Source organism: Astyanax mexicanus, chromosome 19 (genome assembly GCF_023375975.1).
Source record: "Astyanax mexicanus isolate ESR-SI-001 chromosome 19, AstMex3_surface, whole genome shotgun sequence".
NCBI classification, from domain to species: domain Eukaryota; kingdom Metazoa; phylum Chordata; class Actinopteri; order Characiformes; family Acestrorhamphidae; genus Astyanax; species Astyanax mexicanus.
In genome coordinates, this window is record NC_064426.1 from 33,001,722 (window position 1) to 33,024,069 (window position 22,348).

At 37.7% G+C, this 22,348-nt stretch overlaps 2 protein-coding genes across 2 annotated transcripts in view; one reads left to right on the forward strand and one right to left on the reverse strand.

The window, feature by feature from the left end:
• Positions 1 to 10,068, forward strand: part of ppp1r9ba (protein phosphatase 1, regulatory subunit 9Ba) — an 81,315-nt gene extending 71,247 nt beyond the window's left edge. The window contains exon 11 of the mRNA XM_022668479.2: positions 1,250 to 10,068. Within this exon, the coding sequence (XP_022524200.2) occupies positions 1,250 to 1,303 (54 nt within the window). The 3' untranslated portion in view covers positions 1,304 to 10,068. The remainder of the gene's footprint in view (positions 1 to 1,249) is intronic.
• Positions 10,069 to 11,814: 1,746 nt separating this feature from the next.
• The window catches only part of rapgefl1 (Rap guanine nucleotide exchange factor (GEF)-like 1), a 46,973-nt gene continuing 36,439 nt past the window's right edge, over positions 11,815 to 22,348 (reverse strand). The window contains exons 13-15 of the mRNA XM_022668478.2: positions 20,178 to 20,242; positions 19,003 to 19,057; positions 11,815 to 14,389 (exon numbers count right to left, since the gene is read on the reverse strand). Of these exons, the coding sequence (XP_022524199.1) occupies positions 14,265 to 14,389; positions 19,003 to 19,057; positions 20,178 to 20,242 (245 nt within the window). The 3' untranslated portion in view covers positions 11,815 to 14,264. The remainder of the gene's footprint in view (positions 14,390 to 19,002; positions 19,058 to 20,177; positions 20,243 to 22,348) is intronic.

The window sequence follows — 22,348 nt, forward strand, 5'->3', positions numbered from 1 at the left end:
TACTTTTACTTGACAAAAAAGTTTGAGTTGATACTTCAACTTCTACAGAAGTATTTTAAACCCTAGTATCTATACTAAAATCAACTTTTTTTCTAACATTGACTCCTATTGCTGTTCTGAGGTGCGTTTTTTCATTGGACAACGCCAATATATCAAGTTTACGTTACCTTTTTTCAAATCTAAGGCCTAACACTCTAAAGCTTACCTCACATTTCTGCACCTTAACCTAAGAATAACTCCCTAGTAGCCCTAAAGCTGCTGGTCATCACTTTATTTGTACATAAACTACTGGAACATGTTGTTTTCTATAGGATTTAGCAGCCCACATTCCTCTCTATGGGTGCTTTCACACCTGCCTCGTTTGGTCCGAACCAAAGTAGCAGGTGTGAAAGGGGCCGCGAACCACTGTCCGGACCAAAGGACCAGATTTTGGTCCGACCAAGAGAGGTGGTCTCGGTCCGGATCTTCTGAACCATGGTCCGGTTCGCCTGCAGTGTGAAATCGCTTTTCTGGATGGTTCGAACTTTCGGACCAATTACAGGAAGCTGAGCAGGCGTTACTCAGCAACGGCAGCAGAAGAAGAAAAATAACCGTTTTTTCCTCCTTATCTGATGTCGGCAATACAGTTGCTTCAGGACGAGCACGTTCGTTTGGCGAATTTGATCTAACCTAGAGAATTTGAACTAACCTGTGCCTGAAGTTGCTGCTGGTATAAAAACCACAATAGCAGCAGCACTACTATGGAAACGAAATGAATCTGTTCATTCATTTTATCCTTATCCTGGAAAGGCTTCCCGCCAAATAAACCACCCACTGAATTGTCAACACGCCAACGTCAGACGCATGTCCTTCTAAAACCAATCAGCATCACGTTAAGGAAAACGATACTTAAGTGATGATTAAAGGGTGTAGGAGTGTCAGGGTGTAGGTGTATCAGTATCACCAAAGGTCTTTGGTGCGCTCCCTAAACTGCAGTGTGAAAACTGTGAAAATATGTGGACCAAATATATACAATGTAGCAAACACATGTACCTTGGTTCGGACCACGGTCCAGACTTTCAGGTGTTAAAGCACCCTTAGTCACATGTGATCTACTGTCTCGATATGACTATAATATGAGTTTAATTAAGTACTGTCTAGTATTGTAAACTTCTGTTAAGAGAGTTGATAGAGTATTGCAGGTCATTTTGCCGCACAGAAGCAGGCTGATATTTTTTTATTGTACGTTTTTGTTTTCTCTCCTTCACAGATCACAGACCTGGAGACGAAGGTGGGCGCACTGAAGAGCTCGGAGCCCTCCTAAACCTCCCCTGGAACTTCAGAACGAGAGAGAGGGAAAGGGAGAGAGAGCCAAGACAGAAGGCGGGAGAAATGCCTTTCAGTCCCAGCCATCCCTCGCTCCTACACGTTTTTCCCTCAAAGGCATGCAACAACAACGGACGACCAAAAGACTGCAAGAAACGTTAAAGGGATGATCCTGGGGTAAGGGTGGGGGTGAGAAAAAATCCCATAATGCCTTGCCAGAAAGCCTGACACAGGCTGCCCACCTCTAGTCCTCACGACAGCCCGTATAAAGTAGACCCCGGGACAGGTTTTCAGTTTCGTACAGTATTTGATTTTTCTTTCTTTTTAAACGGCCCTGAAGAAAAAAAAAAAACTAAAAGCATTACGCCGCTTCCTCTCAGCAGCTCTGCACAGTGCATTCGAGTGACCCGTGGGCTGACTGGGCACGATGCCAACCCGAACAGAACAGAAAAGGCGAGAGTGGAAGCGAGCGGCAGACTTACGAGTTTCGCCTGTTTTTCTTTCTCTTTTTTCCCCTAAACAGCAACAGGAATATAGCCGCTCTTCTTTGCCCGGCAGAATGGAGCCAGTATTGGTTGTACAGCAGCGACGGAAGAGCTGATGGTGTTTGTATATATTCTTCAGTGTATTTAAAATCGCTTAAGCAATGAGACGGAGGGAAGGGGAGGGGTGGGTGATCGAAAACATCGAGCGTAAAATAAAGGGTCTAGGTAAAATAGTGCTATTTGAGCTGGATTGGTTTTACCGGAGGAAGTACTTGTGATTGAAGCCATTTAAACTTCTACAATAATAATAGTAGTTGTCCTGTTTAACCCTCTTGAGGCAACCCTAGGTTCATTATTCAATTTGTAATCCTTATGTAGGAATGATTGTGGATTATTTGGTAACTGCTTTTATTTTTAGCATACCACAGGGTTCTGTTTTAGGCCCGATGAAGTTTATGCTACATTTGACAGTAGTCGTTATTGAATGAAAAATGTGAGTGTGAGCTTACATATGGATATTAAGGGGTCAAACTGTAACACTACAGTATATTCTTAATCACACCTGTGATGTGACATGGAACTGGAGAACTGATAGCTATACTAGAATTATGCTTTTTGTGAAAAATACACAAAAACAAAACAAAAAAAAACACGATGAATCTCCCATTCAAATCCTTTTACAAATCACATTACAGCACCTCCTCTAATGAAACGAATCCACTTCAAATAGTGCTTTAGACTAGCAGCGCAAAGAGGCAGAGCTGTGTATCTGTATTACTTTTATGCCTTTTCTGTTTTTTTGTTTTGTTTTGTTTTGTTTTAGCGAATAATGGCAAACAGGGTGTGAGACTTGTGCGATCTTGACATTTAACATGTACGTACCTTCCAAGAGTTGCTTACACGCATTTCACACTTTGCTTTCCTTTAGACAGTATTACTGAAGCTGTGTACCGTCAGCCGAAGCTCGAGATCATCACCTCCTGCCAGAAAAGATCAGTCGTGACTCGTGCTGTCCCTGCGCTGTGTCTGAGCTTCTGGTTTGAGGATTGAAGGTTAAGAATTGAGTCATGTTTCTCATGGTGAAAAGTGGTGCTTACCAGTCTGTGTTATATATGGGAAAACTAATGCAGGAGTTTTAGTTTTTTTTTGGTGTTTTGGAGCCTATGAATTAGCCAGTACAGTTCATATAAAGAAAATTACTGCAAACTGGATGAATCCTCCACATTAATGAAGCCCTGTTTGTGCTGGATTAGTATTACCAAGGGAGTTACTGTAATTATAATTTGTAATTTTATATGTATTCAAAGTTGAATAGTAGTAATTACAGAGTGGATTTCAATCCTGTTGCTGGTTGAGCCTGGAGCTCAGACATGTACTAATCTGTAATCATGTTTACAGAAGTAGAAGCATCCAAATCCTTTATTGAAACTTTATTTTGATCTGAAACAAAACAATGAAAGAGATTCAGTATTTTGTACATGTAGTTTTTAGGCTTGTTTACACAAAGCATGCTTAAATTCTCCCATATCTCCCTTTATCTCTCTTTATACTAAAGTATAAAGAAACTCCTCCCCAGAATACAAGCTGAACAAGCCCTGTGTTACTGAATGTCAAGCTTGGTTTAAATCCAAGTTGTGTCATTTCAGGAGAGCTTTGAGAACACGTCCATAAATAGAAGTGCAGCTGTTTTTTTCTGTGGGAAAAATAAATGGCATTGTTTGAAATTTGCAACAATCCTAAAATAAAGTCTCATAGATGATGTAGCTTGTATTGTATGTAATTGTTTTTCAGTAGATGACACTGAATCCTATAAATTTCACAATCATGTAGCAATCATGGAAGCTGACACTGCAGCTTCACATGCATGATAAAAAAAAAACTGGAAAAAAGCAGGACGTTTAGAAATTAATTTGTAATTATGAGATCTCCTGGAAAATTGCTATAATTGTTTTGAATATATAAGTGAGAGCCTGAAAAATTGAGCTAGTAAGCTAATGCAATAACTTATTAGAAGTTCTGGTGCCCTGTTTATTGAAATGTATAATTTATACACCATCATGTGGGCAGATACAAACACCTGCATCACGTGTTTACATCATGTTTTTAAATTAATGAATTGGAACATTCAACAAAATTCACAAAAGTGAATCTGTTAACCTAGTGTATTAAAACCAGTTTACACTAAGAGGCTTTTTATTATGTCTGTTGTTTATATGTTGTTGCATACAGACCTGTTCTAGAGAATGTGTTCATACAAAGAGTCAAAATCTTGTAGTTGTGATCTGAAGTGATTTCTTAAAACTGGCCCAAAAAAAAGGAAATCATTTTTAGTTCAGTGAATATGTTGATATAAAGTTACTGATTTAATGTATTTGTATTATGTATGTTAATTTAACATCTGGGCAATTTGATTCTCTATTGTAGTAGCAAAAAAATCAAATTAAATGTTAAATAATATGTTTAAAAATTTAAATCATGCTAAATATTGATTATATTTATTTAAATTTAGCTAAAGATATGAAAATTTGTCCTGTTAAAAATATTGTAGTTTATTACAGCTTAACGTATTGACAGTGAGAATGATATTTCCTTTTTTTACATTTATGGAATTTACTTATTATTCCCTCACAACATCCAGAGCTGGTATCAGTAGACCCCAAATTCCAGATACTTTAAGGTCTGAAACTACCAGAAATGAGACACAATTCAGGAGGGTTCTAATGCTTTGGCAGAAGTACAGCATGAGTAGTAGCTGCTGGTGTTGTGTAATACTAATATTTAGAAGTAGTCCTACTTTTGTGTCACATAATTTATGTTGGGTTAGCTTGCTTTGTGTCCTGGCTATAGAAAAATCTTGGTGAAAAAAGTGCAGATCTGCTTTAGAATGCATTTGTTATGTTTTTCCCCACAAGCAAAAACAGCTTAGACCTGCAGTTCCTTATTTGGGAATGCTGCATAGTTTCTTCAGGGCTATCTACAGTAATTTGGGGGTAATTATTCAGATACATTATCCCATGAGATTTGGCCGGTTGAATTACAGAACCTCCTCTAGTGAAACTAATCCAGCTTGGATAGATCTTAAGTCACCGCAGGAGATGCTGTGTGATGGCTGTGTATCAGCAGATCTTGTGTTAAAGTTAATCCGGTTCTTATTTTCTTTCTCCTGGTCACCAAATTACATCCTTTACAGCCTTATTTCTCCCCACAGGCAGAAGATGAGATAGTGGTCAGATACCGATACAAATACTCTGAATCTAAGCACAGGAAACATCTCTTATTATAGAGAGTGGCAGTGGAAATGACTGCAGTGTTGTTTCATTGTCGTTTGGTATTTATAATCCCAATATACACAATAATCAGTTGCTTTTCAGTAGTTTTCTGAGTTGAATGTGTTTTTTACTCTGATGTAAGAGCATTTTCCCATTCAGTTCTAGGGAAACACAAACTCTGGTCTCAAATCAGTGGTAATGCTGACCTCCAAATGCTTAAAACACTGCTGTCTTTTAGGCTGTGTTGAGACTGCCAGTCCAAATCAGTTTTTTGGCAGATCTAGATTGTATCCACATTAATTTTGATAGTCTAAAAGGCCAGAAAACATATTAAATTCAATTTTGGGATTTTTGACAAATCTGGATTGTATCAAGATTGATTTTTGCAGTCTGAACACCCAGACACCACTTTGAATCCGTATTTACTTATATCTTGGTTGTATCCAGATACATTTTTGATAGTCTGAACAGGCAAAAATCACATAAAATCAGATTTTTGCAAATTAGATTTAAACCATCGGGCATCTCAGTGTGGACAGAAATCTAGCGCAGCAGATCTGATTTAAGAAACAAATCGGATTTCTCTGCAGTCTGAACAGAGCCTTAGCCTACGCTGACGTGTCACTGGTGACACTAAAGCTGAAGTTTTTGATCTGTTTGTTTTGTTGTATTCTCTCATATGTTACAAATGGGGACAACTGGAGTTTGTGTAAAGTATTAAATAACATTGTTTAGGCAGATGTTGCCATTTTATCTGATCTAGGACCAGCTGATTAAATGTAAAACTGGTCTCGGATCAGTATTTGGAGGATCATCCAAGTTTTTTTTTTTTTTAACTAAATGCATGTTTCTTGTTGTAATACACTGTATGGACAAAAGTATTGGGACACTGTTGTACACATTACACCTGCTGGAAGGAGCTTTTATGAGCTCTCATTCTAAATCCATAGATATTAAATATTAATGAACTGTTCACAACCTTCACAATTATCATCATAGTTAGCTAACCTTAATTGGGGGACACAGAATCGTTTAGTGGGAAGACTTAATTTGCTGATTGGCTTGCTGGACCTTGCTAATGTCAGGTTAACACAGGGGTCTCAATGTGGAGTGAGAGCGCTAGTCAGAGTGTGCTAATGCTGTAGTAGTGATGTTGGACTACACCTGTAGCCAGCATGCTAGCACTGCAGTAGTGATGTAGGACAGGGCTCTGTTACAATTCCTCTGATAGGAATGTAAAGACTGAACTAATTCAACAACAAACGCAATATTTCAATCTCGTAATTATTACGAGACAGCGTCCGTGTCCTGGTCCTGATTTAGCAACACAGCAAATGGAAAAAGAAACCATAAAGCTGCCTAAGTATCCATTTTAACCAGCGGGAGAAAACCGCCAACTGAGTCAGCAGAGTGAGTACTATAAAGCTTTGTAACTGTATGTGATCTGTAGCTTTTGTTGCTCAAAACTAACAGTATATTACCCCACTGGAGTTCCGTGAGCTCTTTATAACAACCCATTCTTTCACTAATGTAAGTATGAAGGAAGGTGCTCGATTTTATGCACCTGTGGCAGTAAGACTGAATAAAACTCCTGAATTCAGCAATTTAGAGTTGTATTGTGTCCCAATACGTGTCCACATAGTGTAACAAAAGGTATGAAGCTGTATTTAATGATGATCTGAAGCCAGAAGTGTCTGGAGCGACTGGCAGCATGCTGTTAAATCGAAACACACTTGTGTTTAGATATAAACAAAAAAACAGCCTTACCCTCCAGTATCTGCCAGGACAGCATCCACCAGTGCGCAGTAGTGGTAATCCAGGGCCTGATGGAGAGCGCTATCTATGAATGCAATAAGAAAGATGTTTTACTGACTGTAAATTTTATTCTACTTAAAACCATGCTTCAATTTCTGTTGAAAGTATTGATCTTTTGACTCTGGAAGGACAGTATTAGTTGGGGCAAATCTAATAACAGTAGCTGTAGTATTCCATGGCTTTCTAAGATAATGTGATTTAATTCAATCCATTGCTTCCACTTGGTATGTTTTTGTGATGGCAAAAAAAATGTCTCTTACAGTGCAGTATTGAAAATGAAGTCTGGGGTTTTATCCGACCTTTTAACAGATATTTTAGTGATGCGACGGTATCACTCAGCGACGATATATAATGGGCTTTATTAATGTCAGTAGAGTATAACGATTTTTTTCGTTTTTGAATGTGTGAAATTAGAATCGAACCGTTCACTTTGCTCAGACTGGTTTATTTCTTGGTTCGACTGGTTTCGCAGTACGTGCAGTTTCACACAGCGTGCAGCAAGAAGCGCAATACAGCACGTCCATAAGCACACCTCCAACACTCTGGTCACTCCTAACACTGTGATCCAGCCCAGGGTTCATCTGTGTGAAGCGTCCCAGCTGACCTGTGGCTGTGGAGTCGTGCTCATTGTGAAAGGGCGAGCGAGACTCATCCTGAAACAGCGCTCTTACTCACCACAGTCGACACGTACGCTTAACCCCTGAACTACCTCAGGTTTTTCCTCTCTGCTCAGCTGGATTTGTTTGTACATAGATAGTCGAGATAGACAGACAGTGTCGTAGATAACTGAAGAACTGAAAACTGGAAGTGCTTTTATAGACTCGTCTGGGTTGGGTCTGTAGTTTGGTGTTTTTGCTTTGTTTTGTAGACGAGTCAGACCGGTGTATCATTTTTACGGTATAATGAAATATATTGTTATATGTTGTTGGTATATATCAAAGAAAACAAATGGAATATAATGTATAATCTCTGCAACAATTCACAAACTGTAATAGACTGCTTTTAGGAGAAGGACAAACATCATAAAGAGAAAACGTGAGAATGTAAAGTCTTGGGGTGTTTTCTCCTAACAATATAACTTTACAAAATCAGTGTCATTAGAAAAACATCACAAGATATCGGAGGAAGAACATCCCTGAAGCTCCTCCCCTTATTTAATATTTTTGGAACCCTATATCGCCCCATCTCCTCCATTTTAATTCTGTCTCTCCTTCCTGATTCTACTTATAGAAGAGAGGGGGGCTGTCTTTCTATAACAGGCTGAATCTGTCGTTCTCTGGGTTTTCTACACTCTCGTCTTTGTGTCCTACATAGCCATAAGCTGACGGCATAATTTGATTTGGAAAAGCAACATTTTTGTCAGTATTATCTCATAAACTGAACCAACAATTTAGATATGTTAAACCACAAAAGTATCATTAAATGAATAAAAATTAGAAGTATTTAAGTTATTGGTATAAAGACAACCAAGACAATCCCAGGTCTGGTTCTGCCTCTCCAGCTGCCATTGTGATGTTGGTCTGCACAGGTGCTTATTGGCTGATGTGTCAGAGCTGAGGATCCGGTGCTTTCCTCTTAGAAACCTGGCTGCCTGGAGATGCTGCATTAGTGGCAGTTCAAAAATAGGCCGAGTCTGTCTTCACATGTATTGGAGGAGGCATGCTCTTGTCCTGATCCTCCTAGTGTGAGGAGCATCAAGAGTTAAGGGAAGTCCCAGTGAGGGAGTGGGTTAAATGATAAATTAGGCAGAATAAAGATAAAAAATATATAAAATAAACCAAAGTGATGTATTTTCAGTATATTCCAGTACCAGTAACACCAACTCATGGTCATTTAATCATTCCACTCAACTCTCAGTTTCAATCGACTCAAACACAGCATTAATATAGAAAATATGGACCAAATGCATGAAACATTAATGAATGCATTCCACACGCAATTAAGTGCAGCTCAGTAGAAATTGTGTACTAGAGAAAGACATTGGAATGGGTCAGCAGAATAACTCAGGAACTGTAAACTGAATTTTGCCCATAAACAAATGTAATATACTGGAAATGCATCACAATAAATGTGTACAGCTCTGGAAAAAATTAAGAGAACACTGAATCTGTTACTCAGATTTTTTTCTGTTTATAGGTAAATGTTTGAGTAAAATGAACATTGCGGTTTTATTCTATAAACTACAGACAACATTTCTCTTAAATTCCACATAAAAATATTGTCATTTAGAGCATTTATTTGCAGACAATGAAAAATGGCTCAAATAACAAAAAAGATGTAGAGCTTTTAGACCTCAAATAATGCAAAGAAAACAAGTTCATATTCATAAATTCACAGTTTTCATGCATCTTGGCATGTTCTCCTGCACCAGTCTTACACACTGCTTTTGAATAACTTTATGCCTTTACTCCTGGTGCAAAAATTCAAGCAGTTCAGCTTGGTTTTCAATTAGGTAAAATCAAAGAAACTCATCATTTTTAGATGGTCTCTTATTTTTTCCAGAATTTAATATTACTCTTTATAGTATTCCTGCAGTGTATTAACAGCATATAACAATATATTTTATTATAATATGTGTATATACAGTGATGGACAGTTGCAGTAGCTGTGTTCTGGCACAGGGACACACTCTGCACTGGCTCGAGAAGCATCTGGACCAGAAATCATGATGTGCATCAGTATCTGGGGGTCGTACGTGTCGCTGAGCACGAGCGCTGGTTTACGGTCAGCTTTCGCTTTACATTGAACACGACTGTCCGCACAGAAAGGGTCCAATCCCATTTCACTCTTCTCCACCGCGGAGCAGTGCTGCAGGACCCGAGCAGGAGAAACACTGTAAGATGTATTTCCAGTCTGAAACCCGGATGAGGAGAATAGTGAGAGCGGTGAAACTCTGATCACACTTTTTAACCTTACATTCCATCAGCCTCGCTTCGCAGACGCTGTAGCCTTTGATGAGATTTGCTTGTTTCTGTGTAAAGAGAGGAACTCAGTCCTGCTCGTGCTGGTAATCGAGTTTTACACTCATTTTACGTGAACTAAACTTTTAACTCCATTCCTTCTTTTATTTTTGTTTTTACCCGCCTTGAGTTGCGATCATATGAATGAAAGAAAAAATGTTCCATTTGAAAGGAGCCTCATGGTCATCCTGCATAATTTACTGTCATTAACAATAAATGCAGAAATGTGTTGAACGGTGGGGGAAATGTGTGCATTTTTTTCTGTGTATGAAGTTTATATAATTAATGAAATTATTTTTTGTAATCTCTGCATAATTATAGGATTAGAATTCCTACAAAGGCACCGAGTGAGGTTCAATCCCATCTGTTAGATTTAAATATATATATTTATACATAGTCATTTACACACAAATTTTAATGCATTTATATATATATATTTTTTTTTACAAAATTATATTTTTTACTGATTTGAAGCAAGGTTCTAAAAGGTTTAAAATTACTTATGGATCATTTTTGAAAGCGTCATATCATGCTTAAAAAATGCATATAATGCAAGCCGAGAGAGTCCATAAACGTACTAATTTAATAGTTTAATTAGTACGTTTAATTACAAACCTAAAACACTCTCTCAGACAGTGTTATGCCAGTTTACATACAAAAAGTTAAAAATTTAAATCGATTAGATCACGTACATCGTTCATTTTTAAATATTAAACTAAATTATCTGTTCCAAAAGTGAATTAGTTGACGTAGTTTTTCTCCCTTGTTATACAGGCTGCTATTCTTTCTTAAGAACACCCATTTCTTTCGAGCCCAAAATCATCGCTACTCCTCAAATTAATATACTACTAGGCGGATTCTTTATTCTTTAACATGTACTCATTTCCTCAACACAGAACAATATTAAATGTTTAGTACCGCAAAAAATGTAAAAGCATTTAAAATTGCAGTTATAAAACTTTTAAACTCAGAGCTCCGACTGTAGCTCAAGCATCGCATAAAAACCGTTTATTGAAGAAAAACTGAAATATATACTAATAGCGCATCTAAAAAAAACTGAATATTGAAAAGTTATTTATTTCAGTAATTCAGTTTAAAATGTGAAAAATATATTATAAAGATGTATTACAGACAGAGTGATCTATTTTAAGTTTCTTTTATTGTTGAGATCATGGCTTACAGCTAATGAAAACCCAAAATCACTGGGAATATACACAGAGACAGGAGCTTTTTTATCTAATTTAGATGTATCTTTGATTTGTGTATTTTATAATTTATTTTATAGCACTGTTCCATATTAAGTGTGTAAATAAAACCATATAAATAATATACATATGATAATTAATTGTACAAAAAAATCTGAGGAGCCATTTGGGAGCTCATAGAAACGTATCTTTTTAGGGACCCAATCCCAAAAAACCAGCCTCTCTATCAAGAGCTGGAAATTCCCATCACTGCTGTGTTTTCTTACCCCTCCAAACTACTCACCATTGTTTACATATGTTTTCACCTTTGGCTCTTCTATTCTTCTGTCCTGTGCTCTCAATTTTTTTTCTTTTTGTCTCTCAACTTGCTTTACAGAAACAGGGTTGTGTACGAACACTAAATGTCTTTCCATCATACAGCACAAAATATAAGCTGAATAAAAAAAAAAGCAAATTAGATTTTAAGTATTCCAAAAGAATGTTTAGTATATTTAACAACTTTAAGTATTAAGTGACTTAGAGTCTTGCATTAGGACTGACTTTATTACACTTTTTGCACTGATTTTTACTGAAAGATTTTGTCTATGGCCAATTTACCTTCTTTTGTCTTCTTGGCAGAAGTGACCATATAAAATTATTGCTAGGAGTAAAATGTAAAATAATATCTAAAGAGATTAGATTTCATTAAAAAATTTCTTCACAGTTAACCACTTAAACATCACCAAAACAAACAAAAAACCCATTATATCAAAGACACACAGTTGGACTCTCAGGCTCATCAGAAGAGGCTTTATTTTAGATGCGTTTTTGTTTCAGGTGGAGAAGCAGCAGAGCAGCGCCTCCCTCTGCTCCGCCCACTTCCCGCCTCACTGGACATGTCTGAGTTTCAGAGGAGCGCACTGTAAACACGGACTTCTGTACAAAAACCAAAAACAACACCCAGAGATCGTAGTTTACCCGCTTTTAAAAAAACTAAAAACAAGAAAATCCAACTAAACCAAATACATGCTGTACAATTCAATCAATCGCATATAGAAAATAAAACAACCAAAGAAATGCAACAAAACTAGAAGATATATATACAATTCATCCACTACGGATAGGAACAGAATCAAAACTGCAATGCAACAAAACCAAGAAGATACGCTGTACAGTTTTTTTTCCCAATGCGGACATTAGACTCAGTCTCAATCTTAGTTTTTAAAATGTACACATACATTTTGTTTCCTCAGATTTACAAAACAAATATTCTCATTGAGTGTCCATCTCATAGCTCATACATAAAATAGAGTCTTCATATTTATTTAGCTATTTACAGGGCATATATACACTGAGGCTTCACAGATCAGCGTCTGCAAAGAGCTCGGACTCAGGAACTAATCCTGAGAGAGTCGCAACCAAGACCAGCCACCTCACACGAACAGGGCAGCAACGAACAGCAGCAGTCAGTTTGTCCCTGTGGCCACCTGAGACCAGATTTGCCTTATATAGCTTATGATGGCTTAGTTAGGGATCTGGGAGAAAATGACATGATAAAATACAATTTTAAGTATGTCAGAAATTAAAAATCTGTGTTACAATAATTGTTCAACCAGAAAATCATTTTTAAAATAATTTAAAGTAGACCAATTAAGGGCATGTATGAGTTCAAAATAAGTGTTGAAACAGTGACTGCAACTGCGTAATCCTGAAAACATATAAAACACTTCTTCTAACAATTACTGTAGAAAACAAAGCCACCACAGGTCTAGCGCCTCTTCTGGCTGGATGCAGTATAACTAGAATAGGTACATCACCATATATATATATAATTTTTCTCATGTAAATTTTCTCATGTCTATTTCCTACAGTTAGTTTTCCCTGTGCTATTGACACATTTTTTTTTTTTTCCCCCAGAAATATTTTTCATCTTACGAATGGTGTCACTTGTTGCACTTGAGCCTTGACTGAAACAGACCGTCTGCAATAAATGGATTAGCTGTGTTATAGTCAAGCTATCAATTGCTTCTGGTCTACTTCTCTACATGCTACTATATTTAATATATTAATATAATATAATATAATATAATATAATATATAATGACTTATGACATCACATTGAGTGCTGTGATGTCATTTGGTCATTGTGATGGCATCTCATTGTGCTATCATCATGTCTGTACACTCCAAAAACATGGTCTCTGGTCTTTTTGTTTTATTTCTACAGAATGGAAGAAAACCATAGTGTCCATGTTTTTCTACAGTCATTGGTCTAGAAGCAGAGGGCTACAAATGAACACAAATCAGAGTTTACACTGTTTTGAGGGTTTAACTTAATTACTTATTTCAGCACTCTCTAAATGTTAGTGCACAAATTAAAGAAGACAAGAAGTCCAGGGCCTGACAGAGGGTCTGACAGAGAACGCTGCATGAAGTAGCTGGTCTTTGGCTTTGAGACTCTTAATTTATACTTTTAATTCATGGCTGAGAAAGTGTCTGTTTAATACAGAGCTGAAGGGTGGTACAGTAAGTGCCTGTGTTGGCTGGGTTGGAAGGTAGGAAACGGCGTGGGGAAGGTAAAAGTTCAAGAGGTCAGATTGTCTCATGTTGTAGTGGGTCTTTAGTGTGAGGTAAAAGAGCTGAAGTCAAGACGCAGTCCATGTCTCTGAAGCATCTGGAGAAAATGCAGGAACAACAAGTGGTGGGATTGGCTTGCGATCAGCTGATCTGATCCGCCTCCTTGTTGCGTTTGGTTCAGTCTGATGGCAGTGCAAACTGGACAAGAGCTCACCAACAGAATAAAAAGCAAAAGATGCGAAAGAAAGAAGGTCCATGCGGGCGGATGTAAGCCCGTCACTGTTCAGGAAACTCTCGAAGATAGCTTTGTTCACACCGTACGCTCACTGACGAAACACCGCGGAACCTTGCAGACGGGTTATAGAATTATTATTAGCAGAGCGTGAGATAATATTAGATATGAACAAAACGAGCTCCAGAACATTCAGCTCTGTCCGAACGTTTCACAGCATCCTGAATATGTCCAGACTAAAGCAGCAAGAGCTCCTGCTTTTCCTCCACTCTTACTGAGCAAAGCTCAAGTCTAACAGTCCAGCTGTGACGGAGCAGCAGAGACAGAGCGAAAGGAGCTTGCAGATTGGTCAAAGTGCAGGTCAGGGAGGAAAGGGGGGGTGGTTATGTTAAGGAGGGCAGGTTTAAGAAGGGGTAGATAGGAGATGATTGGCCCTGTTACATGTCTTTGGGCTCCAGCTTGCAGGACATTTCGAAAAGCAGGTTCTGATTGTCGATGACCTGCAGCTGCCGCACGTAAGCTTTCGTCTGGAGGTGAGAGGGGGAGGGCTCTGCTTCCATGACTACGAGAGAGAGAGAGAGAGAGAGAGAGAAAAAGAGAGAGATCAGAGATAAATAAATAAAAATAATCATAAATATATACACTGCAATGCAAAGGTTTTGTAACATTTGATTTACCACACTATATGAACAAAAGTGTTGTGACACCTTCTCATTCACAGTTTCTTCTGTAACTGTTTCCAACTCATCCTAAAAGTATTGTATAAAGCTGCTTCACAGCACAATAATGAGGGTTTATACCCCTCTCTATATTGGCTTTACATTTCTACAGGCATGTCATTATGTCCACTGCATTGTCATGTCATAGTAGCGACTGCAATGGCTCCCTATTGTGATGCCATAATAGCCATGGTAATAGCACTCTTCTATAATGTCATGATGCCCATTGGGATGGCACCCTATTGTGATGTCAAAATGGTCAATATGATGTTAAACATAAGACAATATGGTCTTAATTATTTGATTTTAAATCACAAAGGATTCATTTAAAATGCATGTAAACAAAAGATCTGTAAATGTTAAAAATGCATGGATAGAAATGCATTCATTAGGAGTGTCCTATATATATATATATATATATATATAGTGATATAAAAGCAATGTTATACATTAATTGTTAACCATTATTGCATTAGTAAGTCAATATACATTTATAAATAAATGCTATTCTAAGTAACCAGAGAACAAGTTCTGCACCACACCAGTAGATGGCACTATCTCACTCCTGAGTGACACATCTGCAGTGACTGAATATTCCAACTCTGACCACATGGTGGGGATGTTGATGTAAATCCCCTCAGTTCTTTGCTTTAACAAACAGGCACACACTTACACACAGACCCACCAACTGCAGGAGCTCAGCATTCGTATTTTAAGATACTTTCCGAGTGTGCAAGCAAGAGAAACCGAGAGAGAGAGAAAGAGATAAAGGGAACTATGAATAGCTACACATGTCCTCTCTCATCTTCCAAAAAAATGATATATATACTTCTGCATATCCACCTTTCCACCAGACCCAGACCAAACTTCACACACTCATCCATGAGGTTTCAATCACAAAGCACCTCCCGTGTTGATTATCTTTGACTAAAAGCATTATAAGATATGCCTGTTGTTTCGTATATAGCATGAAAAAAGGTCATGTCAACATGTTCCTCACAGCAGCAGCTAAATTTCCCCTTCCTCACTTGTGGTCAGCAAGTGCCCATTATAGACGTGATTACAGCGCTATTAACTCCCACATCTGAGTCACATTCGAAAGATCAAGCCCACTGTGGGGGAGACGCAGCGCAGATCTGCATGAGCTGCCTGAAATGTCAATGGCTACAATTGAAGGCTTTTGTCCGGTCTAATTGATGCTCTCTGACTTCCTCACATCAATAATGTGCTGTCAGCAGGTGCTGAAAATGTCGTCTGATGCAGGCTAGCGTGGCAAGGTACCAGTGCCCCAGAATGCCACAGAAGCCCAACAATGCATTCAGTCATGCAGATTAGAAATAGTTTACCATGTGATGCTTATCACACTTGTAAACGACAAAGACCAGGTTGAGGCTGGACTGCAGTTTTTGCCAAGAGAAAGAAATCTTGACTGCAATGCTAGTATTGTGTGTAGCATCCATTGACTTTTATCAAATTTGTGAAAATATATTGTTCTACCACATATATAAAGCTCTTCTTCTGAGATATACAAAAAGCATTTCCTACGATGCCAGATCATTCTAGGTCATTATTACAGGAACTTTGACAGCCCAATATTATGTTAAAGAGATCCTTCAACCAGTGGCCATACTGTTTCGAAATGCTGAACATATTATGGTATGTTATTTCAACGGGACAATGCTTGTCCACATACTGCCGCTGTATCAATGACTTGCCTTCAAAACACAGATACAATGGCATGACCAACCACATCACCATACCTATTCTAAACTGAAAATATGTGGGATGCTATTGGATGCCCAATAAAACACCCCTACCACAAAATCAGCAGGAACCGTGTGAGAATATTTAAACTGAACTGGTTAGATTATCACAGGACACGATTAGGAACCTCTACAACTCCATACTGAGACATCTGGCATGTTGCATTACACATGCTAATTCTGTATCTGTATCTCAATAAATATGACCAAGAGTTGCATCTGAATATATATCAGTCTAAATCTCTTCCCAGTAACCTTTATCATCCTTCTAAAGAACACTTCAATCTGACACTTTCCTCTGACTATTTTCTCCTTGAAAATGAGTGTACATTAATGCATGAATATATTATGCAATACTCCTGTTATGCAACAGGCTTCATTTCTGCACCAGACTGGAAGCGACTGCCTTGTTAACTTAGCGGCAGTACCCTTGAAGGAAAGCAATAAGCCTAATCCACTCAGGTGGATGAATTGAAGAAAGCTCTCCAATAATTACGCCAAAAGAACATTGTGCTCAGTCAGAGGAGCCAGGCCCTAATGTGTAAACGTAATAGGCCAGGCTCAGAGATCAAGTTCAGACGTGAACTAAAGTATGCAAACAATTAAGAGAGTTCAATTAGGTTATTTGTTGTGAACTGTTCATGTATTGTAGAAGAAAGCTGCTGTTTTTTTATGTTTCTATACTAAACATGTTGTTAGGGGATGACTGATATAATTCATTCCAAAATAACATTCAGTTCAGCTTAAAGATTCACTGCAAAGACAAATGGCAATAATGTGTGCAGTTCTCATGAACATTAGTTTGCTGTCTTGTTTATTGCCACAGTAGACCTGCCTGCTTGTCCTTGTACCAGACACAGCCTGCAATTATTGATGTGTTTCATTAAATACTGAGAGATCCTGCAGATCCTACCAATACTTTAAATTGGCCAAACAAGACACACAACAACTTAAATTCTGGGCCTGAGTTTAAGGTTCAAGTGTGTGCGTTACAGTCTTCTTATGTATGTCCATCAGCGTAATTCTGCTTAAAATTAATAATTAATCTATAGTTACAGTAGATATAGTAGGTATATCCATGTAAAGGGGATTTTGGCACACATTTTTTTCCTTTTTATTGCTTAATGATTAAAGATGGTCTGCCTTAACTTGAGAATATCGGACTGAAAATCCTTCAATATCTAATAAAGCGGGTTTTTTTTACACTGCAACTGACCATGTTTTAGAAGATCCAGATCAAAATTAACTCTTTCAGTCATACTAAATTCTGGTCCTTTGGCCAGGACTATGGTACACATCATGTTTTACTTCTGCTATTTTAGTTTTGACCAAACTGGAAAGACTAATTACATTATTGACATATCGTACAATATATAGACATGACTCATCATGACCAATTATTTCTGCTTCCCTTAACACTGCCCATTATGTTTTTCTATGCAAACAGTGCCCATTAACAGTATTTATGTGTTATTTTTTAGTATATTACAAAGTATTCAGTTTCCAGTACTGATATCTGAATATTCTCTAACATTAAAAAGGTTGCATTATTATACTCTAATATTATTATTACATCAAGGGTTAAAATTGTCTTAAAATGACTATATAATTTAACAAATTTTTTTTTAAACGGATGCCTTTACTGCCAGTCACAATAACTGACCCAGAACAGATCAAACTCCTCAGACACTCGAATCATCTACTCAGACTTAGAATGAAAACAATCCTTATCTTGGACATTAGTTATCTGGATAAGAAAGGCACTGTTTTGGGGAGACTGGATTACAGAGCTTTCATTTTAAACACCAGAAATCTCAGCTGTGCCTTATAATCCATCATATTTTGCGAGAGATTTGAGATGAGAAGGTTCTGGTGCTGCTAATAACAGTGTCAAAACTATACCACACCACAGAAAAAAAAATTAAGAGGACTATTTATTGAGGGTGTGCCAATACAAAGGGGTCGCTATGGTGCAGCGGACTTTACCTGCGTGGGCGCAGACGACAGGTTTCAACATTTCTGCAAGTGGTGATGTCACGGTTGCCATGGCGGCTCTGCTATTGTTTGTCTGATTGGTTTGATTTCAAACGGAGATATGAGAGGAAGAAATGAAGGTGTTTGGGAGAGGCACAGCTGCTCCAGATGCAAATTGCCCCTTCAGGGTTATCTGGGAATAGCTTCCTGTTCCTAAATCCCACAATTAGATGTTACAAAAGAAACAGAAGCAGGAGGTCTACCTGTGAGCATGGGCCAGAACTCCCAGAATCTTTGTATGGAATAGATAATGATGCTGAGATTGATAACTGTTTTCAAATTGTTTTCTAATTGGTGTGAATGTGGGTGTGAATTTGTTTGTGTGATTGAGTTCAGTGTTATTTATGTGATTATGTGTGTTTTGAACGGCTGCCTGTAGTTTTTTTAGCCCTGAGGGCTGTGCTGTTCAAAACAGATGGGATGTGGCAGGGTGGAGCAAAGCTCCTCCAAAATTAATCCACTCAGACAGGTGTGTGTCTGAGTTTGAGTGTGTGTGTTTGAGTGAGTGTGTGCAAGCGTATACAAGTATGTGTATGCAGGTGTGTACATATTTTGATGGTTGAAATCATATTCTTGTTTTTGCAGTAATCGTTTCTGACAGGTTTTGTATCTGTTTGTGTGTGTGTGTGTGTGTGTGTGTATAAAGGGGGTATGCCTACCTAGCTGAGTACTCCTGTATCGCCTGATACTCCGCACCATCTCTGCCACTTTATGCTGAAATGAAAGAGCAGAACAATAACAAAGGTTTAAGACATTGTACATTCCTCTGAAGTTTATATGCATCATGTTTACAGATACACTCGTCATCAAAAAAAAGTTACATGCAGAAGGAATCAACTGACAGGAAAGAAACTTGGTAAACTGGTATTTACGACAGACACGGAGTGTCTCAGGATGGCAGAGACAACAACAAATCTGTGTGTGGAGTCACTGTGATCAGTGCCAAGATTAAAGCAATGTTCTGTCTGGTCTGGTTGCATGATGCCAGACCAACTACAAGCACAGGCCCGACCTTTTCTGAACTTTCTATCTATTCCAACATGACAATGCTCGTCCAAAAACTGCTGCTATCTTAATAAAACAAAGATTTGCCCATATTAATCTAAATTATGAACCATTTATTCTTCCTGTGCCATATTGTATCTTACACAATAATACTGCCAACATTTTTTAATATTGTGAATGATATTATACCATAAAATATCGTGCCATATCACCCACCTCTAATTATTACATCAGGATACAACTATTTTGCAATTTTCAGCAAAAGAAAAAATTCTCACTGTTCTTATTTCTTTATTTTAATTATACATTTACTAAAAACAGATAATATATGTCCAGTATCATTATTTTTTACTAGTCCTGGATATATGGAGATATTTGGAGTGCATTATTAGTATAATGACATTCTGAATCAGTGACTTCTGTTACAAATCTGATAAAATTCTTGTATTTTTTAATATCTCAGTTAGCGGTGTGTCTCATATCATATCAAATTTAATAATAAAATTTTCATTTTGTTGCAAGAGTGTATAGTTGAAATAATCTTTTTAATTTAGTGTTTTGTCATATTGTCCAGAGTATTGTTACTGCGAAAATACCATCAAATCCTGTGATATTATTTTAGGGCCATATCACCCACCCCTAGTTCCTGGTAACTTTTTATTTTACTTCTGAATAACATTGCAATTTGTGCAATCTGACACTTCCTTCCGGGTGCAACTATGTTTGCAAACATTTCTTTCATGATGAGTGTAGATTGCATGCAAGTGGTGTGTCTGTGTTTGTGTGCATGTGTCAGTAAGTGTGTACACAAACCACTCTTGACACTCACCATCTTCTCAAAATTAACCAGCTCCCCATGGAAGGTCTTACAGCTCTCATGAAGGAAGGTCAGATCTGCAGAGAGTAAGAAGGGATTATGGTTAAAGGAATGGTTATGTAATGACATGTCAGCACTTGCTTAGCTGGGCGCCGGCTCCCCTGCAGAGCATCAGCATGGCGCTCACACACCAGATGAAAAAGAGAGAGCGAGAGAAGGCTGGGCAGGTTTGATGGCTGCAGGGAGACTCAGCAGGCCATGATGTCTCTTCGGCATGACTACGTTATTCTGCTGCAGAGGTGAAAAGGGTGGGTGGGTAGTGGAACAAGCAGAGACGAGCTGCTGCGAGCCGCTGGAGGAAGACTATGAATACAGGTGGTTCATTAGAGTGAAAGAGATAAAGAGAGAGAGAGAGAGAGGCAGACAGAAAGGTAATTCAGGTCATGGATGAACTCATGACCCTGCCAGGCTAGAGGTGGTCAACAAGTATTAAAAATTCAAGGCTGAGTCACAAATAGAACTCCGGCCAGCTCCCAAAAGACCACAATAACTAGAACAGCTGGCAATAATTTATTAACTTTATCTGAGGGTGACTGCACAGGACACTAAAGAGTCCATCAAAAAGACTCTTAAAATCAGAGCACTTTTTTATACATCTGTGTCAATTCTGATGATACATTACATTAGGATTAATATAAATAAATGAACAGTGTGATGAATGAAATGTGAACCAATGTCAATTTAAAGCAGCAGTGTCAAATTTTTCTAAATATTCTAATTAATGATACCAGTGTCCTGGCACGACCATCCCTGCAATGTATAATAAGTTTATTCTAAAAACAGAACAGGGTGCTATGGTAGGTTTGCTTTCTAAGTTTTTACATCTTTCCCTAAATGAAAAAATATATATTATTAAATATTAAAATCACTTTTTGCACTATGCAATTACACAATCTCACTAGACTAATTGAAAAATCTTATAGACAGTTGCCTTAACTGAACTCATATTGGGATGTTTTAATACACATTAATAGCATATTAATGCAAGAAATGCTCTACAATGATTTTACAATTTTGACGTTTAAAACAAGCAATAGTTTCAAACTGAACTGCTGCTAAAAATGTTTTTTTTTTTTTTTTTACACAATGAAACAAAAGCATGATCCAATTTAAAAACTCTTGCCCTGGGATTATCTAATTTTGCAACTTCTGACTGGTGAGCCAAACTTAGTGATTCCAAATCTGAATCAGATCAGGACTTCCCTAATAAATGTGCATCTAGCTAGGAAGTAGTTGACCCAGAATCTGAGCTGTCGATAAAACAGTCACACACAGACAGGCTACCTCTCTTATATAAGAAAGGATAAGAAAATATCCAAACACAGCTCCATCTGTTCTCCCTCACACTCACCCAACTCGGTTTTAGCTTCATTACTAATGCAAGAGTAAGCGCACTAACACTCTGAAACAACTGGCATGACATAACTCTGTAGGAGATTACTGAAAGTGACACGATATAAAATAGGAGTGTGATCATTTAGACAAATAGTTAGTATGCTGCTTTTGTTTATATGGTGGCTCTAAGCAGAAATGTTAAAATTAGGAGACCATTTACTGGTTGAAATATTAAGTATGGATAAAATGCTAATCTTAAACTAAAAGAGTCAATCTGCTAGATGGTTACGACGTAAGTTAAGGAGGGTCAATTGACTAGTGAGGAAGCTCCCATCAAAATGGAGATTTACAGCCATTAAGTTTTAAAAAATCAAGTTCCTTTTACATTATTGAATTTTTCTAGCAGATTGTAGAATTTATTTTAAAATATAGTTTTAAAAAAGCAGATTGACCTTTAGTTTTGAGTATTTTGGACTTGCCCTGTTCACAGAGGTCAGAGCCTGGTCTTGTGTGGAAGGTACTGTATTTTTCACATAAAGGCGCATCTAAAATACTTTAATTTTCCCGAAAATTGTCAGTGCGCCTTATAGTCCAGGGCACCTTATGTATCAAAATATAAGAGAAAATACTGCCTTATAATCTGCTGAGCCTTATTGTGCAAAATAAAGTAATACTGCCTGGTAGTCTTAAAGTAAAGATGGCCACCATGTGAACAGACTTGCCAATAAGGACTTTTCAATTTTTGAAGCTTTTGTTACTTGATTACTACATTATCCTAACTCTTAACA